Source organism: Podarcis vaucheri, assembly GCF_965113315.1.
Source record: "Podarcis vaucheri genome assembly, chromosome: 2".
Taxonomy (NCBI): domain Eukaryota; kingdom Metazoa; phylum Chordata; class Lepidosauria; order Squamata; family Lacertidae; genus Podarcis; species Podarcis vaucheri.
This window is the reverse complement of record NC_138760.1, coordinates 56,911,859-56,937,150: the sequence shown is the minus strand read 5'-3', so window position 1 is coordinate 56,937,150 and position 25,292 is coordinate 56,911,859. Positions and strand designations below refer to the sequence as shown.

Below are 25,292 nucleotides of genomic sequence, written 5' to 3'. Positions count from 1 at the left end.
TGTGCATGCAAGCAACAGAGGTGCTAAAGAGATATTGGGACATTGCTTGCAGCTTACTAAGGACTGTTTTTCCAAATTAACAGAATTTGAAAATAGTATTTTAGGGTTAGCTATCCCAAAGAAAGTCATGTAAATTATTGTTAAAAATGAGGCATTATTTTGTTCTTATAACTAATTACCTAGTGGGATCTATTATTTATTTATTATCAACTAACTGCCTTCTACACAAATGTTTCAAGGCAATGCACAATAAAAATAGCAAAAAGCATTTAAAAACAACATATATATTTTAAAAACCAAAACCAACCATGAGCAATACAAAATAGATACCCATGGCAGAGACCCATTCAGCTAAAGAAATTCATCCATGGTTGTCCATCTACTTAAACCCTGTTTTCAAATGAAAGTCTATACTGTAATAACTCTCACCCTGTTAAGCACACCCCCAGTAGTGTTCATTATGCTTAAAACAGATTTGAGGTGTAGGAATAATTCATCCCCCCTGTGAAATATACGGTGGTTGCAAAAAGGCAGTGCCTTGTGTATTGCTCCCTAAAACAATCGAAGCACTGCACTCCACTTCTAAGTCAGACGCTGATCTAAATTGGTGCCTGTATTGATGGCTTTAACATAAAGTCTTGAGCACAGCCATCTCCAAAATAAAAGACCTTCATAAAGAGTTTTATGATGTCATTCAACATAATATGCAACTAACGGAACTAGATGGAAAGAAAACCTATCGCATGAGCTGTCCAGCTCATAACTCCTTATCCTCACAGTTCATAACCCAGCAGCTTGCATATTTGGCAGCTCATAGCTTAGGTAATTATTTTCACAGCCCCCCCAAAATTGCACATAGCCAAGACATGAGGGTCCACCCCTCCCACGTGTCACAATTAAGCCTTGCCCCTTATGGTTAATGTGGGTATTCTTGGCTATACTGATGTCCAAGTATACCTTCATCAATATCAGGTGGCAAACCACCTACAAACACCTTGCGGGAGTACCGTTCCACTCGCTCGCCATTCTGGTGGGAAAAGCAGTGTGGTGATCCCAAGCCACTATGGAGCGTCTGATCCCCACGTCCATCATCCAAAAACCCATCTTCCATTGGGAACAGTGAAGACTGACCTACAATGGAAAAGAGGGGGGAAATGCAAAACATACTAACAGAAGAAAATTCTATTTGGATAGATACAATTATTTCATTAATATTAACTGCTACATCAGACATGTCAGCGGATTTTCCCTTCTGCATACATAATTAACAGTAACATTAACTACATGTCTTTCTTACTCCTACAGCCTGACCTCTTGGGTATACAAAGATGCCCTGTTAATACTATCTATGAAACAAAATAGGAAAACTTCATTTTAATATTATTTATTAATTCTATATTTTTTTTCTGTCAACTGTTATGCAGGCAGCTCAAGGTAATGTACCATAATATAATACAAGCACAATCAAAATCATTAAATGGCTAACCTCTACCGTCAATATATCCCCCAATTCTCTTCTCAACACACACCAAATTGAATATTTTTCAAACGTATGCTGCAAATAAATGCTTTATCAAATATATTAAGAATAATTTTGGTGCCTTTCCCCAATATCGTATGAAGAATGCTGTGGAATTGCAAGTTGCAAGATTTCAGCTAACCCCATATAACTGCATAGTTCAGATGAAGTGAAATATCCCACATCTAATTTACACTTTAATCTCAGAGACTTGAAATCATGAACAGTCACAATGTGACAGTAGTAGTAAAATATCCTACCAAACAAATACTCCCCTCCCCAAATCTGAAATTCTTTAGCCTTAGTTTTTACTGACACAGTAAACCAACTAATGCTGTAACACTTCCTGGAAGTATGAGTTTCATGGGTCTCATAATGCTTGGCATACAGCATCACATAATTGTTAGGTTATTACACTAGTGCTGGGAAGACCTTGGAGAAGTCTCTCTCTCTTAGCCAAACCTACCTCACAATGCTGCTTTGAGGATAAAATGGGGAAGAATAACAATGCATGCCTCACTGAACTTCAGGAAGAAAGGCAGAATAAAAACTTAATGCTTGCCCTCAACCTTGAAGCAAATATTGCTGTCACCCCTGAATTCTTCTTCAGCTCAGGTTTTATTCTGATCTATAGAATAATTCCTCTTCCATCCAATCAGACTCCCAAACTTCTACCCACTCATTCCCTTCTTACCCACTAGCCTATTCCTAAACTTCCTCCTGTGAGCAGCCAGCCAAATTTATTTGCAAAAATCACTGGTCATCACAAAAGTATAGAAATATACCACCAAAATGAATATTGACCTCAAACGTTATTGAAGTCCTTCCCTTCATCCCCAATGGTGGTATCAGCAAGGAAAGAAGATTTCCTTCTTTTACCTTCGTAGGTACCTGCGCCACAATTAACCCCTGGAAAATCATTTTTTCCAGTGCCTACCAACATTGTTGTTGGGAAAACCACATTTCCCTGATTTTGTTATGAGAACGAGGGAAAGGAAGAGTGAGACGCCCCTCCTTTGCTTTTCCCTGCAGCTTGCTACCACTACCAGAACACCACTAGTAGATGAGTAAAATCCAGTAAACAAAGGGTAGTTGGCTTAGAAATAAACTGGTTACTTCTCAGCTTATTTCCTAGCCAACATGAAACAAGCTGAGGCTCATTCATCAGTCTTGGCTGTACCACTACATACGAGAAGTAAGAACTTATGCAATTGTGTGTTTTTCCATATAAGAAAAGTCCCCACACATATAAGATTAGCATGTCAGGGGGAAAGGTTATAGCCTAGCCTTACCCCCCTAATATGCCAGCTTTCAATGTTCGATGTTTTTGTAGAGGAAGCATTTGGTTCTGTGACTCTTCACTCTTTCAGACTGAAGTGATATAGATGTATCACCACAGACAGATGTAGACTCTAGGTGGTTTTGTTTCCTAATAGTAACCAGTACCTTGATGTTATACAAGATTAATGGATTATCTAGGAAAGCCATGTTTCAAGAATCATTCTGCTATTAATTATGTAGGGGTCTCCTTGCTATGGTACTTACTGTATATGTTACTGTGAAAGTGGTACTTTGTTTCATACCGCTTAACATTCATATAGACAAAACTGATCACTTTAGCACCTGACTTCCTGTATCATTTCAAGACAGGCTGGAAACTTGTGTTTCTGGCTAGTGTTCCAGTTTCTTTTAAATTAACATTCACACAGAAGGAAAAAATGTGTTACAATCCCTTTTTGATGAAACATCACAGTGCAGTTTTATTTAGAGTACACCAAGATGGTTGAAAACATTGTTCCTTATATACTGAATATGGCAAGCTACACATATTGTCAATGGCACTGTCATGCTTTCCTCTATGTGATCATTCAACAAGGGCGGCAACAGGAATGTCATAGGTTCCTTTTGACATGGGAAGTGGCAACTCTAAGGTTCTTGGCTGAAGGGCTAAAGGGCAGATCAGTGTAAGAAGATCTGTCTCCTCCTCTCAAACGCCTCACCTCTCTGATCAAGGGGTGCCCCCAGAAGACAAACATGTCAATAAAATCTGAGTCACTAATAAACAGTGAACCAGTTTACCACAACCTATCAAAAAAAACAACAACTCCTGTTTAGAAGATGAGCACAACAATATTAATCCCATTATCATTACCAGCATTCTACAACATTTGCTTTCTAATGTAATGATCTGAAACCCACTGAAAGGGATGAATTCTCTTTGAAAACTAAATTTGCAGACCCTTTTCCTGGACTACATATAGCCACTCTTCCTTTTCTTTAGTATTAACTCTCCTTACTACTCTATTCTTATTGCAGAAATGCTTCCCTCACCCCAAACAAGAAAGTGTTGAAGAAGCTAAGCAAAGTGGCATGTATTCATGGTTATTTACTCAACATGCAAGTTCAGAAGATGAAGTCTGAGCAATGCAGTTCCCTCATTCCACAAAGCACCTAAGTGACTTAATTGCCAGGATCCATTTTCACAAATGACATGAAACTCCCCCCAACTTCAAATTATGATTGCTAGTGCCCCCAACCCAAGCTAGGGAAGTTTTTAGTGTGTGATGTATTGTGCTGTTACTATTTTTTGTTGGGAGCTGCCCAGAGTGGCTGGGGCAATCCAGTCAGATGGATGGCATATATTATTATTATTATTATTATTATTATTATTATTATTATTATTATTATTATTATGAAGCAGCAGCTGAGGAGCTCTTCAAAACACACAATTACAGTTCCAAGGCTCCAGCCACCTCTCAGACACAAAGTTTTTTAGCTTGTTCACAGGAGAGAACCAGAAAAGCAATCTGATTCCACAAGGGGACACGATTTAAGAAGCAGTATTAAATCACCCATGTCAGAGTACATATGATAACCATTGTCTTTTTCCTATTACAGTGCATCATGGCCAAAGTCACCTTTGAAAAATAGACCTGGAGCCCAAGTCACTTAGGTGCTTTTCTAAGCAACAACCACCCACACCCACACATAAGGTCAGACCTACATATATAGTATATAGTCTACACTGTAGTAACACTGATTGACGCCTCCTCATCCCCATGCCTCAGTATAACTATCCTAATTCTGCCTAGGTAGTCTTAATTTTGGGAGCCACTACATTAAGTTACTAAAGGTTACCACAGCATGCAAATTGAGGAAGCCTGGCTTTTTTAAAAAAAAACTGCTTCCAGTCCTCCTTACAGAAGCAGATTGTGCATTAGCTGTGCCATGAGACATTTTAAACATCAGAAAATTAAAGAGGAATGTTGTTACCTCGCCTTCTCCCATATGTCCTTGCTGCATGTCAAATGAGAAGAAAAACAGCCTTTCAAACATTGTTAAATATATATATATATTGTTTCACTTCCCTTATGATTGTTCAGTGGTTCTTAGGCTTTAATGCGCTGCAGACCACTTAAGAAACCTTCCACCCATACCCACATCTTTTGTCACTGGGTACACAACAACATGACAGAAGCTAGCAAAGAGATCTCATTTTGAAAACTCACTCTTTAGCTGCTTTGTGCTCACTAGGGCACCCTGCAGATCTGCAACTTTATTAGTAGTGACTGTTTCTCTCATGTTGCTAGGACACTGCATCTTTCGACTTCAGTTCTAGCATTCTGTGTGTTTCCTCAATATCATGACATTTGGTTACAAGGTACCACCCTCCCCAGTGAAAAATTTATACAGGAAAAACTGACAGGACCATACAAACACCATGACATCCAACACAGGAAGGTCAATGTCTAAGGGCCTACAACTCCCAGTTTAGCCCCACATCTAGCAAGTCACTTGTAAGCACATGATCAATTGGGATAAACCAGTGCAGGACTCTGTAGATTAGGTATGAGGCATCAAAACTGGTTGCTTTCTACCTACATCTATTGCACTCCCTCTGTTATTTGTCAGCTTTGGCCATTGAGAATAAATTGCTCCAATACTCTAGCTTCTCAATGCTGCCAGTGAAGAAGAAAAATACAGCTATGCTATAGCTTTTTGAGTTAAAAAGCTTCACACATCAACAAACACCTCATGCACAGAGCAGCAACCAGCAACGTTCTTTTTTACCTATTAAACCCAGAAACAAGATTACATCCCCCTAATTTCCAGAACAAGGGATAGTCCATTAGGCAGAGAGCATCATATGTCACATTATATCGTATTCAGCACTCAGTATTAGGAACATACAGCAAAGCTTACAGCCCACTATTTAAGAACCACTTGTATTGATTCTGAGGGTTCAGGCATTTCATCAACAAAAAATAGAAAATATGAACCCTGCAAAACATTTTGTTTTCCTAAAAGATTTGTTACTTTTGTTCCCGATATCTCCACTCCCAACACGTTTACTTGACCAACTCTCTCCACAGAACAGGAGCTTTTGCCAGTGGCTCTTCTCGCCTATATCCTCTCTTCACTCCTTTCAAACAAATTAAAATACCCCTCAGTCACATAGGGTCTGATGAGGCAAAACTGGCAGCATGTTCAGAGGGGCTGGAGCTAGAAAGGGGTGATAACTGTACAGTGGACAGGAAAATTCAACACTCAGTATCAACATACTGGAAAGGAAGGTCTTGACAGTAATTTCTGCTAAACATCAAGTATTTCATTGTTTATAAAACCAGAAAGGCTTAGGGTGTTTCTGTAATTACTGAAGTAAAAAATCTAGCTGCACTACTCTGCCTTGTGTTTGCCTGACAGAGCCTCAAGTGTTTTCAGAGCATTCCCTGCCTAAAAAGCTATAAAATTCTGCTTGTGGTCTATAACTGGCTAACAAAACCAAATATACAACACAACTTTCCTTGTTTGGTACACTGACGAGCTGGTCAACATAGCTGCAATTCCTAGTGAGGCCCATGAGAGTGATGCTGAATTGGCAGACTCCCTGTTCTGTCACTTATGTGTCACAAAGAGTCTGGTTTTGACATAAATGGTACCAAGAAAATAATACAGACTTGCAGTAGGTTTTCCTGCTGCAGATTTCTAAGCTGTCTCTAACACAGATTTCTCACAGAAACCACAGCCAAACACTACAACTTTAAAAACACATTTAAATATATGTAGACCTATTCATGTATTGAAACACAGTGACATTTGTGTCATCCACATTTATATTATCTAGACAACGCTATAGTGATTCTCAAAACATTCCTGAGATGAAGATGATGTTATCCCTATATCATATATTTCAAAAAGTTTTAGATGTTTCTGACTCAAGTACAGACTGAAGTTTCAGCTAGAGGCAGAGCTCAAGTGCATTGCCCCAGTGGTAATCTTCACAGGGTGCTTATGTTTGATAGATTAAGACAGGGGTGGGAAAACTCAGGCTGCAGGGCAAATTAGGCCTGCTGTGGTCCTAATTCAGCCCACAAGACCCATTTGAATGGGCTGTGGCGCATAATGTGCTCCCAATTGTTCTTCTGTAAAAGGGGTTTGCATTCAGTGCCTTTAAATTTGATGCCAAAGGAAAGCCCTAATGGGATTAGTTCCATTTGGAAGCTCCTGAGTGGAGCCATCCCTGCTGAAAGTGGGGCTTGCATTGAGCACTGAATTTACACTCAGCCCTGAAAGCAAGCCCTGCTTTAATCAGCTCCTCTCAGGAGCTCCATATCAGAGTCCCTGAGCAGAGCAGATTGCTGCTGAAAGTGGGACTTGTATTTTAACTAAGCTGTGCCTTGAAATTCAAGCCATGGCTCCAAAGGAAGAATTAAGAGGGCACTTCAAAGTATTTGCCAAATTCTTCCTTTGAAAGTGATATCACACATCTGATATCACCCAGTGTCATCTAAGTGTCACAGGTGGTCCCACCTACCTGTCAAAAGTAATTAGCAGTGGGTGGGCCACTTCTGGATCTAGCCTAGCAAAAGATTCCTGCACTGTTGGGCTGGATGATCCTTGTGGTCCCTTCTAACTCTACAGTTCTATGATTCTATAGCCACCCTATTTTCTGAAGCATTTTCCAGTATTTTTGTTACACACTTGAGAGAAGTCTACTACTTTATAAGTGCCCCAGTTCACTTTACATAAAATATGTCTTTCATCAAAGGAGCCGAAAAGCAGAGAAAGATTGCTTCTAAAACCTTTATAGAAAAATTTTGTCTGGATGCAAATCAAGTGATTTTAGTGCCAATTTACACAGCTTCCTTTGTTGACAAACCTAACTTCCATTGCTAGATTTCCCTCAATCCTAATTTGAAACTACACGAATGGCTCACAGCTGGGGAAATAGTCTGTAACTTCATCCCCAACCCCATTCACTGTGCCAGAAAACTGCAATCCTGTTATACTCATTGCTAAAAATTCATTTACCTCTCTGAATCTCTGTAATGAAGAACACTTTATTATCTGCCCACTGTGGAAGCAGAACCATTATAAGAATATTTATAGATATATATTTGTTAGTATCTGAAGGTAGCTGCCTTTCCAAAAGAAAGTCATCATCGCTGCATCCAGGTATTAACTGTAATGGGCACAGAGTTCTAGAATAGAATTTGAGAAACTGTTGTTTCTGCTAACCATTCCAAAAGTAGTGATAACTCCCATTCCAGCTTCTACTCTTCATTTATCTAGGACCAACAATTAAAGGCCTGTATGGAAGGAAGAACTGACACGATCCCTGTTTGTAGGGCTGGCTCTGGATACAACAGACAGGCGAGAGATGAAAGATGATAATAGTTTGACCAACACATGGGGGGTGGGGGGAGATAAAGTTGTGGCAGTAGCAGTACAGTACAGAAAAACATGAGGGTAGGATGGTCCTGCTTTGCAGGAGAAGCAGGTTCTGTGGAAAGGAGAACTTTGATAGAAGGCAAGGATGACTGTCATAGGCAGTTGGAGTTCACTTCCCCAAAACGTTACCTGAAACATTATGTAATACTACACCCATCAATGCTGTTACACCAATATTTCCTGCTGCAAACAAAGTGTAAAAGGAAAGACGTGTGGCATATAACACCTGCCTAAACATGCCAGGGAGCCCCAACTCGGCCACATCTCCCCAATATATTTGGAGGAAGTGTTTGCATAAGTCCCCAAGTTTGATCCCTACCATACACAATTCAAAAGAATTCCAGATATCAAGAGGTGGGGAAACTGTCTGCCTCAGACATCAGTAAGCCAGTGCTGCTGGAGTGACAAATACAAATGAGGTTGACCAATGGTCTGCTTCCGTAAGGCAGCTTCATTTGTTCACAAACTGTTAAGGATGTGTGCTGGTCACACTGTAAGAACAAAAGAAGAGCCTTGCCAGGTCAAATCAAAAGCTTATGTACTCTGGCATTCTGTTCTCAAGGTGGCCAACCAGATGCCTATGGGAAACCCTTGTGGAAAGATGATTACTCTGTAAAGTGTGGAGCTGCTTGTGATTTGAAGTTTTTGAGGTCAAGGGAATGATGATTAAACTGACAAATGAAACTATAAAACCACCAGGAACCATTCAATCAAGCAAAAATCTATAGGATCTCATATTTACCTGCTAACAGTTAAGTTTCCATTTTTCAACACTATTTACAAAGTGGCAACACATTTGTCGTTAAACCAAAAATTCCTGTACAGTTTATTCTGTAATTACTTTCATAAATTTTGTAAACTAGGGAACATAAGCTAAAATGCTTAACCTGATCTACTAGAATGCAAGAAAAGAATGGCCTAAGTGGATCACAGCAACAATGATCCATCTAATCCAGCACTTTGTAACTGGTCAGATGCCATAGGAAAGTTCACAAGCAGATCATGAAGACGACAACTACCCTGTATTTGTTAAGCAGATAGAATACCCATTTTTCATTAGTTACTACTGCTAATAGTCATTGATGTATCTAATCTCTATTAACTTGTCTAGACCTTTAAAAGAGAGAGAGAGCAAGAGAACCATCTAAGCTAGGAGCCTTCATCACACATTGAAACAATAAATGCTCTAAACTGAAATGTGTGCTAAGAAACAGTTTCTCTGAACCTACCAGCAAACTTTTTCTTCCAAACTTCAGCTGAATTACCCCAGTGCTTGCTGGGCAGCAGTCACAGGAGCAGTCCTTATGAGGCCTGTCAGGCCCCGCCCCAGGCCAGGTGCAGAGAGGTATCAAAAGCCAAGCCTCTAAAGGTCACTAGCACTTTACTAAAGCTCAGGAAACTACTGGGATCCAACAGGTGGTTCAAATTGGTGTGTGTTCCTGGTAGCTGATGTTGCATATTGACCAATGTGCTTCTATACTCTAAATTTTGAGTACAGTACTTGAAAATCACCCAGTTACAAATTAAGCCCACTATCAACCATAAATACTAAGAATCTTGATGGTACTGAATTAGCTTCTGTATTTTGTAGTCAATTGTAGGCAAAATTGTTCCTGGGGCAGCTACAATTAGAGAGAACAAAGAATAACTCAAGCAGTAAGGAATTTGCTAGCATCACTGTATTGCTCTGTTCTGAGTGAAAGAAACCTACATGCTACAACATAAAATATCCAACACAAATTTTGCTTAACCTGGTCCAGCATTTAAGAACAGCAAATAAAGTTCCGATCCCTCAAATTCATTCATGACAAATTGTCCAAAACCCTTCTTACATTTACAGCATCAGAAGAGAAAGTTCAATTCATGCATGGGACACTAATGTGAGAAAGTGGCTCATGTGCAGCTAATGTGAATGAGATTAGCTCACATGAAGTTAATGTAAGAAATAGCAATGACAAAGTGGTTGGAAGGGCTAGATTGTAAAATACCTGAAGTTTGAGGTATACTACAAAACAGAACCCAAATTATTTATAAAAGAAAAAACAATAAATCCAGCCACAGTTACAACCTTTCAGTAACAACCTGTTTGTAATTTCTCTGGGTAGCAGTCTGATTAGGGAACTTTACTTATAAAATCAGTAACTTTATTTAGGGTGGCTGTAAACACACTGTTCAGATTACCAAAAATATTAAATCTTACATGCATATGCACAATACAAACTTACATAGGCTTTCACAATATCAGACAGACATTATGAAATGGTTTATTTCTAAGGTGGCCGATTCTCAGGAAATAAAAATAAGAAAAGTCACTTTTCTTTTTAAAAAAATTAAGCCAAGAAATGTTGTTGAATGGCAAAATAAAATACTTGCAAAACAATTGTAGAATTCTCCTCTTTGGGCTGACATTTAACAACACAACCAGATTAAATGTGTATATATGGAACACTAAACCAACAGGATAGGGCAGATTATAAATGTAATTATCATTAAAATTATAAATAAAAACATGTAGGGTAATTTAATTTTACCTCTTGTACCAGGTCCTGGGAGCCACTCAATAACAGGTCTAGAGTTGCTGCCATAACCAACTATTCTACAGCACTGTCATTTAAGGTATCTAGAAATTTTAGTTCTTTGTCTTTGAATTAGACAGGTGCATGTTCTTTTTTTTAATATGGTTTCCCATCATGATACAATAACTCAATGTAATCAGTACTTGTGAAATTCATTAGACTTTAGCTGCAAATTGGTCAGCCCTTTTCTTATGGCTCTCAAGTTAAGAGAGTACCTCCTTTCGAAGGAAACAACTCCAGTTTGGATTCCAATTCCCATCAGCTCCAACCAGTGACCTGTGATAATGTGGTTTGTACTCAAAAATATTTGGAGGGTACCACATGGGGGAAGGCTGTCCTATTCCAATAAAGATGAGCTAATTTTTGAAGAGCTGAGGTATATATAAACACGGGTTGGAAACTAAACTGAGCTTAAGGTGAAACAAAGCTTAACTGCACATTACAGTGATGCAGTGAGCAACATGTTTAAGGGCTGCTTAACAAAAGGGGGGGTCATTTGTCCACTGCCTAGCAGAAGAAACACCCTCAAACTCTTTAAAATGTTATTTCTGTCTTAGGAGCTGTGAATATTGAAACACTGGCCAGAAATAGGGCATCTAGAAGAACTGAAATATATATTAATTAATGTTTCATTTACAGTTTTCTTTGCTCATCCCCACCCTACCACAACCCAAAAGACCACTGCAGGGCAGTGATGGAAGAGGATATACTATGGCACTAGATATTGTAAATAGTCAACATGACTGTCCAGCAATAGTGTTGCCATAATAAACAGATGGACAGAGCTGCCAGTGGGCTTTGTTGCATATATTGTTTCTTTGGTGGGTGTTTGCAGGATAATCCAGTACTTCAGCACTAAGTTCCAACACCTTAGGCAGTGTTCCTGGAAACTCCTACTGTCTGAAATACTGCATTATGTGGTGTATTGTATAGTGCTAAAAGAGAAATAAAGATGCAAGGGTGTATAGTAACGTGAACTCTTTAAAAACATGTTGAACACTTTGTCTTTTCCTCACGAAGCAGGCCAAGGCACTGGCCATGAAAGAGGTTGGTGCTCTCATCCCCTCCTCAGGTCAGTTCTCCCTGTTCCTACTTCAGTTCCCGCTGTCACCACTGTACACAACCAAACCTACACTAATTCCTGGGCATAATGTGGCAGGTGAGAAGCAAGGTAGAGTCACAAGGTGAGTGGCAGCAAATCCAAAGGGCAACCACAGTATGCTAAGGGGATGGGAGGCTCTTATCTCACAAGTTCTCTGCTTCAGAACATTTGCTCACTCTGGTGCAGTTGCCACTACTGGCCCTGTGCTCACGCAACACTGTCACAGCTCCAGGTAGAGCACTCATCATGGGTCTGTTCTGAATGTACCTGTATGTCTTAACATCCCAGAACATATTCCAAACAAGTCTCTCCAGAATCACTTCATCCTTTGCTTATTTAAATAACAAGCCTCACTATATGCAAAACTAAACTTCAGATGGAATGTTCAATATACAGCTTTACAAGTAATCAGCTTATACTATGATTGTGCAATAAACTAATGCTTATTTAATGTTTTTTATTTTACTTAATACCTATTTAATTAAAAAACCCCAGACAACTTTGTAGCAGGAACTGAAATTTATTTAAAGCTCTGAATGTCAATAGTCATCCAACACTTGGCTTAAAGGAGGGTGGGGAGGAAATAAAAATTCTTGAGTTTCCAAGTTTGAACTTGGTTTGCTGTAAAATGAAGTGACACTGATAATTCCATTGTAAGAAAACGAGAGAGATTGTGTCTTTATCTACAAGTTATCAGCTTAATTAGAACAGATCTACAAACGCTCTCAGGAGGGCAGACCCCAAAGATAGAAGTGTGTGATCACAGAATTAAATACAGCAGCTGAAATTTGCCCTGTCCAGCTGAATGCTAAATAAATACCAGGTTAGGTGGGATAGAAACTTTAACAGTTCCTCAAATGACTCTGTGGAAAGACGGAACCGCCAAATAGCTTCAAATACTGCTGTATAAGGAATCAAGCACTGATGTTGCACAGCAGTGCAGCCGGCAGCCAAAAGAAACTAAATAAATAAATGCACACAAAATGGCATTGGCATGTAAGTAGGCCTTTATTGCTTTGTCACTCATGATGCCACTAGCAACAGCCATTGCAATAGCAACGTTTGGCCACTGCAATTGCAGTTCTGTGGTGTGATTGATGAAGGATGATATATGACATTGAGAGTACGTTCCGAGAAAAGGAAACAACTTCTGAAACAGAAGTCTTTCCACGAAGAAAGTATTGCAGCTACTGAGCAACAAATAGATAAGAACTGCACAATCATTGCTCTAATAACTTCATGTGAAGGAAGGCCCTCAATAGTCCTGTTTCTGCCTATACCCAGCACTGGGGAAGAAAGACTTAGCTTGAGATAAAGGGAGCTTTGTGAGCTCTCTGTAAATTGTTTTTCTCATTGAGATGACTTTGTCTAATTCACTCAGTTTCAACTTAGAACTCCCTTGCCCCTTTTCTGGAACTTTTCAGCAGACCTTTGGGAAGTGAAATGGCTAACTGGTAAAGTATCTGCCTTGCATGCAAAAGGTCTCAGGCTTTATCCTCAGCATCTCCAGGTACAGCTGTGAATGCTCTATGCCTGAAACCATGGAAAGCTTCTGCCAGTTAGTCTAGGCAATACTGAGCTAGGTGGATCAGTGTCTGACTCAGTACAAGTTGGCCTCCTATGTTTCTTTGTAAGTTGTTTTATAAGAAAGGAGCAGTCTAGAGTTTGCAACCACCACATGGACATCAAGCCAAATAAGGAAACCAGAACCAGAAACACAATCAGTGCATTTATTTCAGTTAGTTTTCATACTATCCAAAAAGGTAAATCAGACCAGCATGAAAACATAAAAGAAATTAATTTTGAAAAAGAGACACTAAGAGAAAAGGATCTATAACTATGTCATTTCTAATGACTTCAAAATGAAGTTTGTTACACAGTCAGTTCTCTTCTTTGTGACAGTGGCATCCTCTGGCACAGACTTTGAAATTCTTCAGACACCAGAAGGGAAAAGTAGGTTTCATCATAGAAGCAGTTTCTTTCTTCACAAGCTATTGTACCATGGTTATTGCTCAATGACCTTGGCGGATTCTTGCTGCTATTTTGGGTCTATTCATTCTTTTGATGTGTCATTTTTCAAAAATGAGGCTCACATTGTTGGTTTCACTGAAGTGAAGGAGAGCACCTCCAATGTCCTCTCATGCAGAGGTCTCTAGGTAAGGCACATTTAACTGAACTCCCGCAAAGTAGATTTGAGCCAAATGACAATTCAATAGCAACATTCGTTAAGAAGTTGTCCAAAATACTGAGGGGTATGCTACTGTCAGGTAGCAAATGCATTATAAAAGCCAACTGCCATTTCATAAATGCTACCTTGAGAGTTAAAAGTGATGCCTCACCTTGAAGACATAGGATTCATTGAAAGGGCTGAATGAGCACTTTGCCTCAGACCAGCCTTCTGCAACCTCAAGGGTGGGGGATCTTAGGCCCTTTTCCTTTAAAGTTGGAAACTGCACTCCATAGCACAGACGGCTTATAAAATTCTTCTGGTTCAAAAGAGGTTTGCCATAAATGAGAAAGGGGAACTGCTATTTGAGAAAAACAATTCCAAAGCTTCCTTGGTATGCAAAGCTAATCGCAGAGTTCTCTGGATACAAGCCACCCTCACTAAGTCCAGATAATAAAGCCTCCCTTTTGTTTACTACAGTGTCAAGCAGTCCCATTGTCAATTTTTATTTTATTATTATTTTGCCAACTAGCAAAATCCAAAATACATTTTTTTCACTTTTAGGTCCAGCAACTTGCAGGTCCCTCTTAAGCACTGACTGCAGTATATAATTGTTGTTTGAATAAAACTTTAAAGACATTCATAGCAAACAATGTAGTATTATTTGCTAAATTACGCACAATACATGTCACGATCTCAAGGTGGCAATCTAAGTTTAGGTATGAAAAGAACATATTGCATATATTTCTCTTTCCCCCTAGAAGGCAGGCTAAATGGCTTCAAAAATTCCAGAAATGTTACACCTCTACTTTCCAACAGCTAGAATCTAAAGCAGGCATAGGCAAACTCGGCACTCCTGATGTTTTGGGACTACAACTCCCATCACCCCTAGCTAACAGGACCAGTGGTCAGGGATGATGGGAGTTGTAGTCCCTTAACATCTAGAGTTTGCCTATGCCTGATCAAAAGTATCAACTTCCCAATCAGATGATTTCTTCATTCTCTTAAATCTTTTGAAAGTTAACCCCATCAAACACATGTTCTAGGCTCCCCTCCCTTCCCAGTCCACCCCACCCCACCTTCTACATTTAACATATTTACAGTTCTGTTATTGCCAGAGTCATTTTCTTGTTTCTCTACTCATACTTTGCAGAAGCTTGTTCTGCTGAAAGTCCAGCACTCATCTTATCCCATACCACACAAGCACCTCCTACATGCATTTTTACACAAGTGCCCCACTTTCTCTTTGCTTTCCAAGAGAACCACCTACTACTGAAACGGATGAAAATGAACAACAATGACAGAGGACACCTTCTTCAGGTGTTCTCTATACATGTTAAGTAAACATACAAGAGGGGGCCATGGGGACAAGCACATGTCCCCATCCCCACCAGTTCTTCTGGGTTGGAGGCAGTCTTCTGAAGCTGGAAATCTCCTGCCCTCACTGAGGCTCCCACACATTTTAAAACCCTGATTTTCCAATTTGTGTAGGGAAATCAGAAGAATGGCAGGTTTGGTGGTGGTGGAATTACTATTCCTGCTTCCATGCCCCCCCTGCATGTTTACTTAACTTGTATAAAATATGCCTTAAGAGGGCTCGAGTTCCATACAGATCCTTCAAGTATCAATGAAGGGGGAGAAAGCACCAATATAAAGATTTTGACACTCCCCTATCTCCTGAGAATGTACAAAGCTGGTAACCAGTTGGGTTATGTTTTGAACTTTAAAAACTTGGCTTCTTATTAGGCATTACCACCTTAAGCAAGCCACTGGGAGGTTTACAGCTTCTTCAAGCCAAGGGGTCACTTGGCTCTACTCATCTCTCTAAAAACAAGCTCAAATAGTGATTAGTTAGCATTATGTCTTATTTGAAGGAGGCAGCTTACTTTAGAATAACTTCCTTGAATAAGGCTTTATTTTAAGCATAGTTTCAGTGAGCTGTTTATTAGTTGTCCAAAATACTGAATAAGTCACTCATTTGCCTTTGATCTTACACACTAGTGGCTGAAAGCTCCGTCAAAGGATGTTCAACAAGTCAGTGGTTGCCGTTTTACTGCAAATGGATACATGTGACTGCAACCTCAAGAGAAGTCCTCAAACCACAAAACCTTCACACAGAAAGTGTTCCAAGCATAATAGGCACTTCAGAAAAATCAGCAAATCTACAGGAAAAATAATGGGCCCATCACAGAAATAAATGAAGGGAGAGTTTAAATCATTCCTTTCCTTCACTCCTCTTACTCTATCTAAATAGGGTTTTTTTCCTTTTGAAAATTTGTATTGATTTATCAAAAAATATGGGCAAACTAACGCATAACCATACAAGCAATAATGAAACCATACATGGAGCAGATTGAGTATAAAAACAGAGGTGCAGTTACATATAACCAAGTCTTTAAGCTGAGTCTATATAAACCAACCACATCTAGGAGTGAGTCATGGGAGGAGTACTTATACGGTGCTCCCAATTTAGATAATATAAAAATGGAGACTAGGCTGCATCAAAACTGTTCAGTTTGGTTTTGCCACAGACTACACTCTATCAACATTCAGATAAAGCAATGTTCCATACATTAGAAAACCACGAGGTTTGCATAAAAATCTAGAATTTCTTCATATTACAAAATTATTACAAGGCAGCTGTGTTGCAATACATGCAACAGCCTCTCTAATTAATGCAGAAAGTAATGTGCTGTAGCTTGCTGCACACAGCACTTAATGTCACCCAACTAGCTTTTGAGTCAGCATTTTGCAACTTGAAAAAGATAGACTAAGAAGACATATGGCACGTTGAAGCTCTGAACTTCTTTGTGACACAGTCTTCTTGTCACCAAAATTTCTTTTTCATGCATATAAGAGGTGGACTAAGAAAACACAAGCAGAATGTTTCTGCATCCTCCTATTTATAGATTTTGCTTGCTGCTTCAAGAAAGCTTCCCCTGTTATTTAACATATTATACTGGGGCCTTCCCATAGTTTGCCATTACTTCACCATTCTAGTTGTAAGTGGCACCATTTTATTTTAATACTGGAAGAGAAAAGTGAGGTGTTATAGAAATCTTATCCTCAATGATCAAAGTACATAAAACACTGTACAGTAGTTGTCTTAGCAATTTAATATGATGCAACCAGCTGGGCTTGATACATTTAATGTACCTCCTACAATACAGTGGTGCCTCGCAAGACGAAAAGAATCTGTTCTGTGATTCTCTTCGTCTAGCGGTTTTTTCGTCTTGCGAAGCAAGCCCATTGACGGATTAGCGGATTAGCGCTCTTAGCGGCTTTTAGCAGTTTATCGGATCAGCTGATAAGTGGCTTAGCGGCTTAGAAAAGGGCGGGGGAGGGGGGGAAACCGCAGGAACTCGCAAGACATTTTCGTCTTCTGAAGCAAGCCCATAGGAGATTCGTTTTGCGAAGCACCTCCAAAACGGAAAACTCTTTCATCTAGCGAGTTTTCTGTCTTGCGAGGCATTCGTCTTGCGGGGCACCACTGTAACCTAATCTGCTCTCATTAATACTATCACCACTTTATCTTCATAGATTTTAAGAATGGAACAGGAAAACCAATAATTATATATATATAATGACTTCATCTAAAAGGGGGTAATTTTTAATTCTTCCTCAACATCATTAACCTAAGTATTTCGCCATTTTAAGAGCACTTAATGACTTTGCTTTGGTTGCTTTTAACTAGCCTCACACAACAGTGTGAAAGTTTAGCAGAGCTGAATACTTAATCCCAAATTCACAGGTATATTAATCAACTGATGGTTAGTAACTTGGAAAGATTGTGGGGTTATTATTATTCATTATTAATGTTAATAACAGTTTGATTTATTACTTATACGTCACCCTAAGGTCTCAGGGCAGGGTACAACAATATAAAATACAGTACAATATTTAAAAGAGTTTAATCAAAAAAATAGGGTTATGATAGATAAAAAACAGATTATTATGGATAGCTCGACAAAAACATTAACTCAGTGTGTAGTGTTAAAAAAGAGGAAAATTCCAGGCAAAGCATTGACAAGAAGACTATCAGTATCATAATGTCATTCTATAAAATCTCTGGTTTGGCTGGATTCGAAATCCATAGTACCCCATAGTACAGAAATGGATTCAATGCAAAATGGGCAACCAAAGTGATCAAGTGGGTTAGGGCACTTTCCCTACAAGGAATGACAAACACACTTGGGACTTTTCAGTTTAGTAACTTCTAAAGGGTTTTCGTTTTGTTTTTTTGAAACAGGCTTATAAACATTAGACCTTTAATCTCTGGGTCATGGAATCAAGCCCCATGTTTGGCAAAATATTCCTGCATTGCAGGGTGTTGCACTAGATGACACTTGTGGTTCCTTCCCTACTCTACAATTCAGTGAGTCTACGGCATGAAGAAAGTGTATAGAGAAAACGTGTCCTCCCACTCTCATAATGCTAGAAATTGGGAGTCACCCAATGAAACTGATTGGCAATAGATTCAGGACAGACAAGATAAAGCACATCTTTACACAATGCATAATTGATGGATTCACTACCACAAGATGTGGTTACCAACACTAGCTTTAGATTACTTTAAATGAGGATTTTGTAAAATCATTCAGTATAGATCTATCAGTAGCTATCAGCCAGGGTGGCTAAGTGGAAGATCCATTTTCGTAAACAATATTCCACTGAATACCCATTAAGAGGGATGGACACATGGGAGGCCTATTGCATCCACGCCCTGTTTGATGACTTGCTGGAGGCATCTGGTTCAGCACTCTGGAAAACAGGATGCTAAACTAAATGAAGGCTTGATCTGATCCAGCAGGGCTCTTCTTATGTTTTTATGATACCACTATTCTCCTTCAGTTAATCAGCTTCTTCCTGCCCTACTTCCAGGCAACTGATGAGCATTTGAGACTATGCACTATATTTTATTATAGGGAAGAAAGCATAGTCTGATTCATTATTAGCATGACAATGATCAAATTGCCATCTCAAATAACTGTAGTGAGGAGTAGGAGAAGCATGTCTCTCTGTGTCAAGTTCAGTCCATGAAAGTCAAATCTCTCATAAAGGAAATGCAATTAAGTCTCTAGAGAAAGACTTCTGCAGACACTCTTGTGGATATAAATATCAGACGGAAAATGACAGCTGCTCAAGGCAGGCGAATAACGGAGGATTCAGGAAGGTGGTCAACAAAAACAAAGTTCCCTAACATTTGACAATAGTTTAGAGGACAATTGTTTGGGTAGTATAATTCACTGTCTCTACTAAAATACAAAAGTGCAGAACTTTAAAAAAAAATCCAGGAAGAAAAACCAAGCAAATATGCTTCTTTAGGAGGCTATTGATACACATTTACCCCCCAAACAAAAATCCCCTCTACATACAGGAAGCTGCCCTATACCAAATCAGACCATTGATTCATCTAACTTAGTGCTGTCTAGACCAACTGGCAGCAGCTCTCCAGGGTTTAAGAGACAGGGAGTGCTCCCTACCTGCTATGAATTGAATCTGGACCTTCTACACACAAAACATTCTCGACCTCAGAGCTATGGTACTTCCCCATACAGACAAAAAAAGTCTGCAGTCTTCTGGGGTTATTGTGCTAACAATGTCTCAAAAAAATTAAGAGGGGAGCAGTTTTATTGCTCTTCAAAATTCACCAACGATAACCAGAAAAACATACCCTTTTGCAGCTATCACTTAATAGTGACTTACCCCAAGGTGAACCAACACCACGGTTTCCTACATACATGTTTTGTTTTCTTCAGCTTTTAATTATTCAGTTGGGTATACATTTTAAAAGCTGAACATAGGCTACTGTCTCTTCTTGCTAGGCAAACACATTTGAGAGAACAGGAGTGTATGTATGAGAGCTCACGAGAACTTTGGGTAACAATCCTGATTTCTAATCTTAGCCAAGAGATTTGAACAGGTCACAGAATCACACACTCTTTTCCAAGATCTACATTTCATACAGCAGGGATGAGAAATCGGCAGCCTCCAAGTGGTTGTTGGATTACAGCTCCGATCATCCCAACCATGGGTGGGGCTGACATCTGGAGGGTTAGCAGTTCTCCATCCCTGTCATACAGTAATTTCTCCAACCCTTTCTCATAACCCATTATCATGGCTAGGTATTAAATTGCATCAACCTAACCAGTGTTTCTACCACAATCAAGATTTTGAAGCAATTCTGCAAACCCTAGGCACAATGGGAACCTTGGTTAACATGAAACAGTGTTAAGGTCAGTGCCGATGTAGTTATTAACCATAATGATGGGGGCAGGAAAAGGGAGAATTCTCACGAGAGAGAAGGCAGCTCACAAGTCTGTGGCCCATTCCCAGGAACTACTGGCCATCTTAATTCATCCACCAACCATTTATTCCATGTTATTATATGGTTTTATGCTAATTTTTCTCCTGGTGCAACTTTTATATTAATTGATTTGGTTGACTGTATTCATATTTTATTTATCTGAAATCTGTGAACTGCCTAAGGGACATGATTAATTGGGTAGTATATGTGACAAAAATACATTAAAGATATTTTTTTTAAGTTCTTCTTTAGTGGCTAGTTCGTTAGTAACCATTTCCCTCTCAACGTTTACAGGCTTCCAGCACCGACAAGTCAGTGGTGCTTGGATCCAGAGGCAATGGTGGGAAGAACAATGGATGTGACCTGAGTACGGTGGGCTGCTTTCCAGCCACACAAAAGTCAGAGGCTTCTACATTCCAGTCAACCAGGAAGAGGCATGATCACAGTTCAATGACATATTCCTGCTAACCAGAATCACCCAAAGAGGGGCTGTGGCTTGGGAGAGTCCCACAGTCCACTATTAGGGCCCGGGATTCTCTATCCCTGACCTTAAGGCAATAGCCACTGAGGAAAAGAACGATTATCATGTCTCCAGCCTGCCTACAATCAACTCTAGCTGTCTTTGCTTGTTTCAAGGGGTACTTCAAATTTTTCAGTGGTCAAAGTCTGACATTATGCATGATTACTTCTTATGTGATGAATGTAACATGCAGCCAAGCACTCAGTCAGATATTAATTGAGCTATCTGTGCTACCATTATCCAGTGTGCCAATCCAATTTCATGGGATTCAAAATGTTTTCTAGAGTTATAGTGTGAGCCTATTTTTAAAACTTCACAAGCAACAAAGGTTTCTGCCAATTATCTCACATTTGAAAGGAAATGCTACCTTGAAAAATAACTTGTAGTATACAGAAATATTTATATCCCCGCTTACCCAGTAATGAGTTGATGAATAGCTTTACAGAGTCACATCTTACAGCTTTTGGGGATGTTTATTAAAAAAAAAACCTATGAAGAATTACAGTAAATAGCCTCTTAAAAGCGTGCAATGACAAAATAGCACAACTGAACTATAATAAATATTTTACATTAAATAGCTAAAATGCATACATGGAATGTTAAGAACCTTGAAAGCAATTCTATTTTAGATTATGTCTATTTGGAGGCCAATTAACCTAGATTACTTATTTATAAAAGGAAACCATGTCCCTTTTCTGCAGTTCTTATCAGGATGAAGCACCTAAAAGTACACAGAATATTTCACAGACCAAGCAGTTCTGATTGCTATGACAAGGTGACCACAGATTCAGTTAAGTAAGACATTGACACAGTTTGCATGTAATGCTAAACCAACCCATGGCTAAAGACGAATGTGTAAGCATATATGTATTCACAGCAAAGATGGCAGCAACTTCACTCCTCTGGTCATCCTGGAGCAAAGCCATGGTCTGGCATGGCATCACATCCAAATCAAGGCTCATGGTGGTTTGCGTTCCCCAGACAAACCATGAGCTGTAAGTCCCACCCCACCCCCCGCACCCAAACAAACCATTAGTTACAGCTTATGGTTTGTCTGGAGCAAGACAAATCACAAGCGCAGGTTCAGATGTAATGCTAAGCCAAACCATGGTTAAGCTCCAGGCAGTGTAGCAGCAGGCAAAGCAGGCACCCAAATGAGGCAGGGTGAAGCAGCTGCCTCAGGTGGCAGAAATGCAAGAGGCAGCACCCAGCCTCCCCACTGCTTCTGCTACCACTGGAATACCCCACTCTCGCCTAGTTTCGGAGAGAGTGGGGAGTTCCACCACTCTGCTTTGCTGCTGGTCTCTCTCTGTCCCTGGGGGCAGAATGAGGCCCGCAGGAAAGTTCTCTGCAGGGCAGGGAGTCTCAGCAAGGGGGAAATCCCTTCCTACATCCCACCACCACCACCACCAGTGGAGTGGAAAGAGAAAAAGGCCCTACAGAGCCTCATGCATACACACCCCAAATGTGGGGGCGGCAGCAAGGCATTTAGTCTCAATCACCAAAATGCTTTGGGCTGCCCCTGGAAGCAGGAGGACCAGAGGAGGTATGAAGCTGCAATTTTTGCTACAAGTAGTCACAGGCTCACACATTCATGTTTAACCATGGTTTGGCTTAGTGTTATTTGCAAACCAGGCCATTAGCCAGTTGTGGATACTCAAATGAGGAAGTGAAAGTTATCTGAACCACATTCAGAGGTACTCCTCCCAAGAAGCAAGGTACAGAAGATACAGTCCTTGGAAAGGCCCTGAAACCCAACAACAGTATTATGTAACTGAAATCAAACCATAATGCATGTTCGTTGCTACTGTTCAAGGCATGGGAGTTGCCTAGTTACACCACACCACTTGCTAAATTGCGTTTTCTATAAGCTGGTTCCACCCAGCATAATGTAAGTTATATACTTGATATCAGTATAAGCCTGCAAGGTAGTTAACTACAAAGATAGGACATTTTTGTACTTGCACATGAGGCAACATGGTTATATATTAAGATTCCATTTCACATATTTTAAGGCCATGGCACAGGAGGCTAACTGAAACTGGATTTGGCTCTCTTCTCTTTGAGGAAAGACCATACCTGCTGCTCAGGTCCCCCATATGTTTCACCTGGCTAATTTATTCTCCACCCTGAATAGCTATTTAGGTTTGGTGACAGTGGTAGCTACTGCTTTCACCCCAGAAGTGGGTAGAAGCAACTCTGGGTAGCCACTGTGTCAAGCATTTTGGGATTCTTTGTGACAAGAAGAACTATTAAAGGGTAAGTTAATTCCATTACTACCAGGAACCTAGACAATAGAAGAAATTTACTTTCCAGGAAGGCTGTAAATCTGCTCTAGCCATGCCAAGGCCAGTGATGAACTAGAGCAAAAGCCTTGGACAAAGTAAATAAATAAGGGAGTCTGACACATAAAACCCCAAGACATGTAAGTTAAGATTATTGCTTAAGCACTGACCCTAAACAAGACAAATGTATTGCTTAGCATGCTGCTTCTAGGAGGCTGTACATTACAGTGGTGCCTCGCAAGACGAAATTAATCCGTTCCGCGAGTCTCTTCGTCTTGCGGTTTTTTCGTCTTGCAAAGCACGGCTATTAGCGGCTTAGCGGCTATTAGCAGCTTAGTGGCTATTAACGGCTTAGCAGCTTTTTAAAAAAGGAAACAAACTCGCAAGAACTCGCAAGACGTTTCGTCTTGCGAAGCAAGCCCATAGGGAAATTCGTCTTGCGGAACGACTCAAAAAACGGAAAACTCTTTCGTCTTGCGCGTTTTTCGTCTTGCGAGGCATTCGTCTTGCGAGGTACCATGGTAATATATTTCAGGTATGTTTTGATTCAAACCATTTTCAGAACAGAAGAATGGTTATTTATGTGACTTCATCAATTCCTCAAGCTGTACCATTTTCAGCTGATAGAAGCATTGTTCATTTTGTCAGACAGCAGACATTTATTAATTTATTCTCTACATCCCGAGTAGGCAGTATGTGTACCCACTAAGATGTTTCTGACAAAGTTTTCAATGTCAAAGTGTCATTGTCAGAATTTACAAGATTTCAGCAGTGAATTTGGACTAGGAGTATCATCCATTCTGCATAATGCACAGATTAACTGGAGTCTGCAGGAGCACAAAATGCTCAATGACAACAGATAATTTTGTCATCACATATGCCAGAGTTTAAAAGATTTCAAATCAGCTCCAAGTCTGAACACTGGGGAGTCAGGCCACTTCTATATCCCTAATTACTAATTACCATTGTTGAGGCCTCAGCCTGCTCTTGGGACTGGTTGTTCCTAGGAACGCTTGAGCCAATCCATATAATGGGAAATATAGTTACCACAGTCAAAGAGGCTACCCATATCACCAGGCCTAGGAGCAGAGATGGAACATGGGAACTACCTTTCCCATAATTCCAAGAGTCATTGAAAAGAAGTTAATTATGGAGTGGAACCAGTGCATTTGGCCTGTCCCAAGTTAAATGGACCTTAAACTTCAATTCAGGGGCAAATTCTGCACCATCTTGTTCTGTAGGTGTATTACAATATAGAGGAACCACAATGAAACAACACTGAGTGGCATCTTCATCCAAACCAAAATTAATCACTTCTGTAACTTATATGCTTAGCTCACATTTTCTACCAGTTTACCAGACAGACAGTACATACACAGCTCTAGGGCTAGGTCAGTTGGTTACCTTGTACTCCAACAAAACCCCTAATATTCAAAGGACTCTTGTACATTATATCTATGGTATAACAGGATTGCCCAAGACTGTAAAATATCATACTGAGGAAAATAGGCAAACAGGGTAGGTACATTTTACATATCTCCAGATAAGGCTTCAATTTTAAATCACATTTTAAAAGTGTTACTAATCTGAAGCCACTTCAGAAAGCAATGCTGGAAAACATGGCCTGTGTTTTTAAGTGGTATTATGCCAAGGCCATTAAGCACACACAAATGTTTTACTGACGGCTTCCACTTGAAGCAAAAGAAAAAGGAGGTCCAGAGTCTGGAGAAACTAACAAATAGGAGGGGGAAGTAACTGCTTTAGCTATTCTATAAATACTTGAACTTCATACTTTGTGCAAGTATGTCAGCCTAATTATTTATTGCAGGAAAAGAGTAATCCAAGTTTACCTTTCAGTGAATCACTTTCAGCTCTCATTATGTCAATTAGCGAGTTCTCCAGTGAATGCATGTCAAAAGTTCTCGTGCGATCCTGCAAGTAAAACACAAATACCAGTTTAAAGAGAATGCTACTAAGAACTACCCAGAAACCTTTTCAAAACAGATTTTTTTAAAGCAGCAATTTAATAACATACTCTGAATCAGCTTATATTGATAGAGTAAAGCAAACTATTAATGGTTTGG

At 39.8% G+C, this 25,292-nt stretch overlaps 1 protein-coding gene and 1 long non-coding RNA gene across 5 annotated transcripts in view; one reads left to right on the top strand and one right to left on the bottom strand.

The window, feature by feature from the left end:
* Positions 1-25,292, bottom strand: part of CPEB4 (cytoplasmic polyadenylation element binding protein 4) — a 53,396-nt gene that overhangs the window by 12,387 nt on the left and 15,717 nt on the right. For 3 of the 4 annotated variants that reach the window (XM_082213485.1, XM_082213486.1, XM_082213487.1), the window contains 3 exons: positions 25,059-25,140; positions 4,793-4,816; positions 958-1,131 (listed from right to left, as the gene is read on the bottom strand). In XM_082213485.1, the coding sequence (XP_082069611.1) occupies positions 958-1,131; positions 4,793-4,816; positions 25,059-25,140 (280 nt within the window). The remainder of the gene's footprint in view (positions 1-957; positions 1,132-4,792; positions 4,817-25,058; positions 25,141-25,292) is intronic. The other variant, XM_082213488.1, reaches the window with a different exon arrangement.
* Positions 21,936-23,562, top strand: LOC309527058. Its single transcript, XR_014217088.1, has 2 exons — positions 21,936-22,335; positions 22,404-23,562. It is a non-coding gene; the product is annotated as an uncharacterized lncRNA (long non-coding RNA).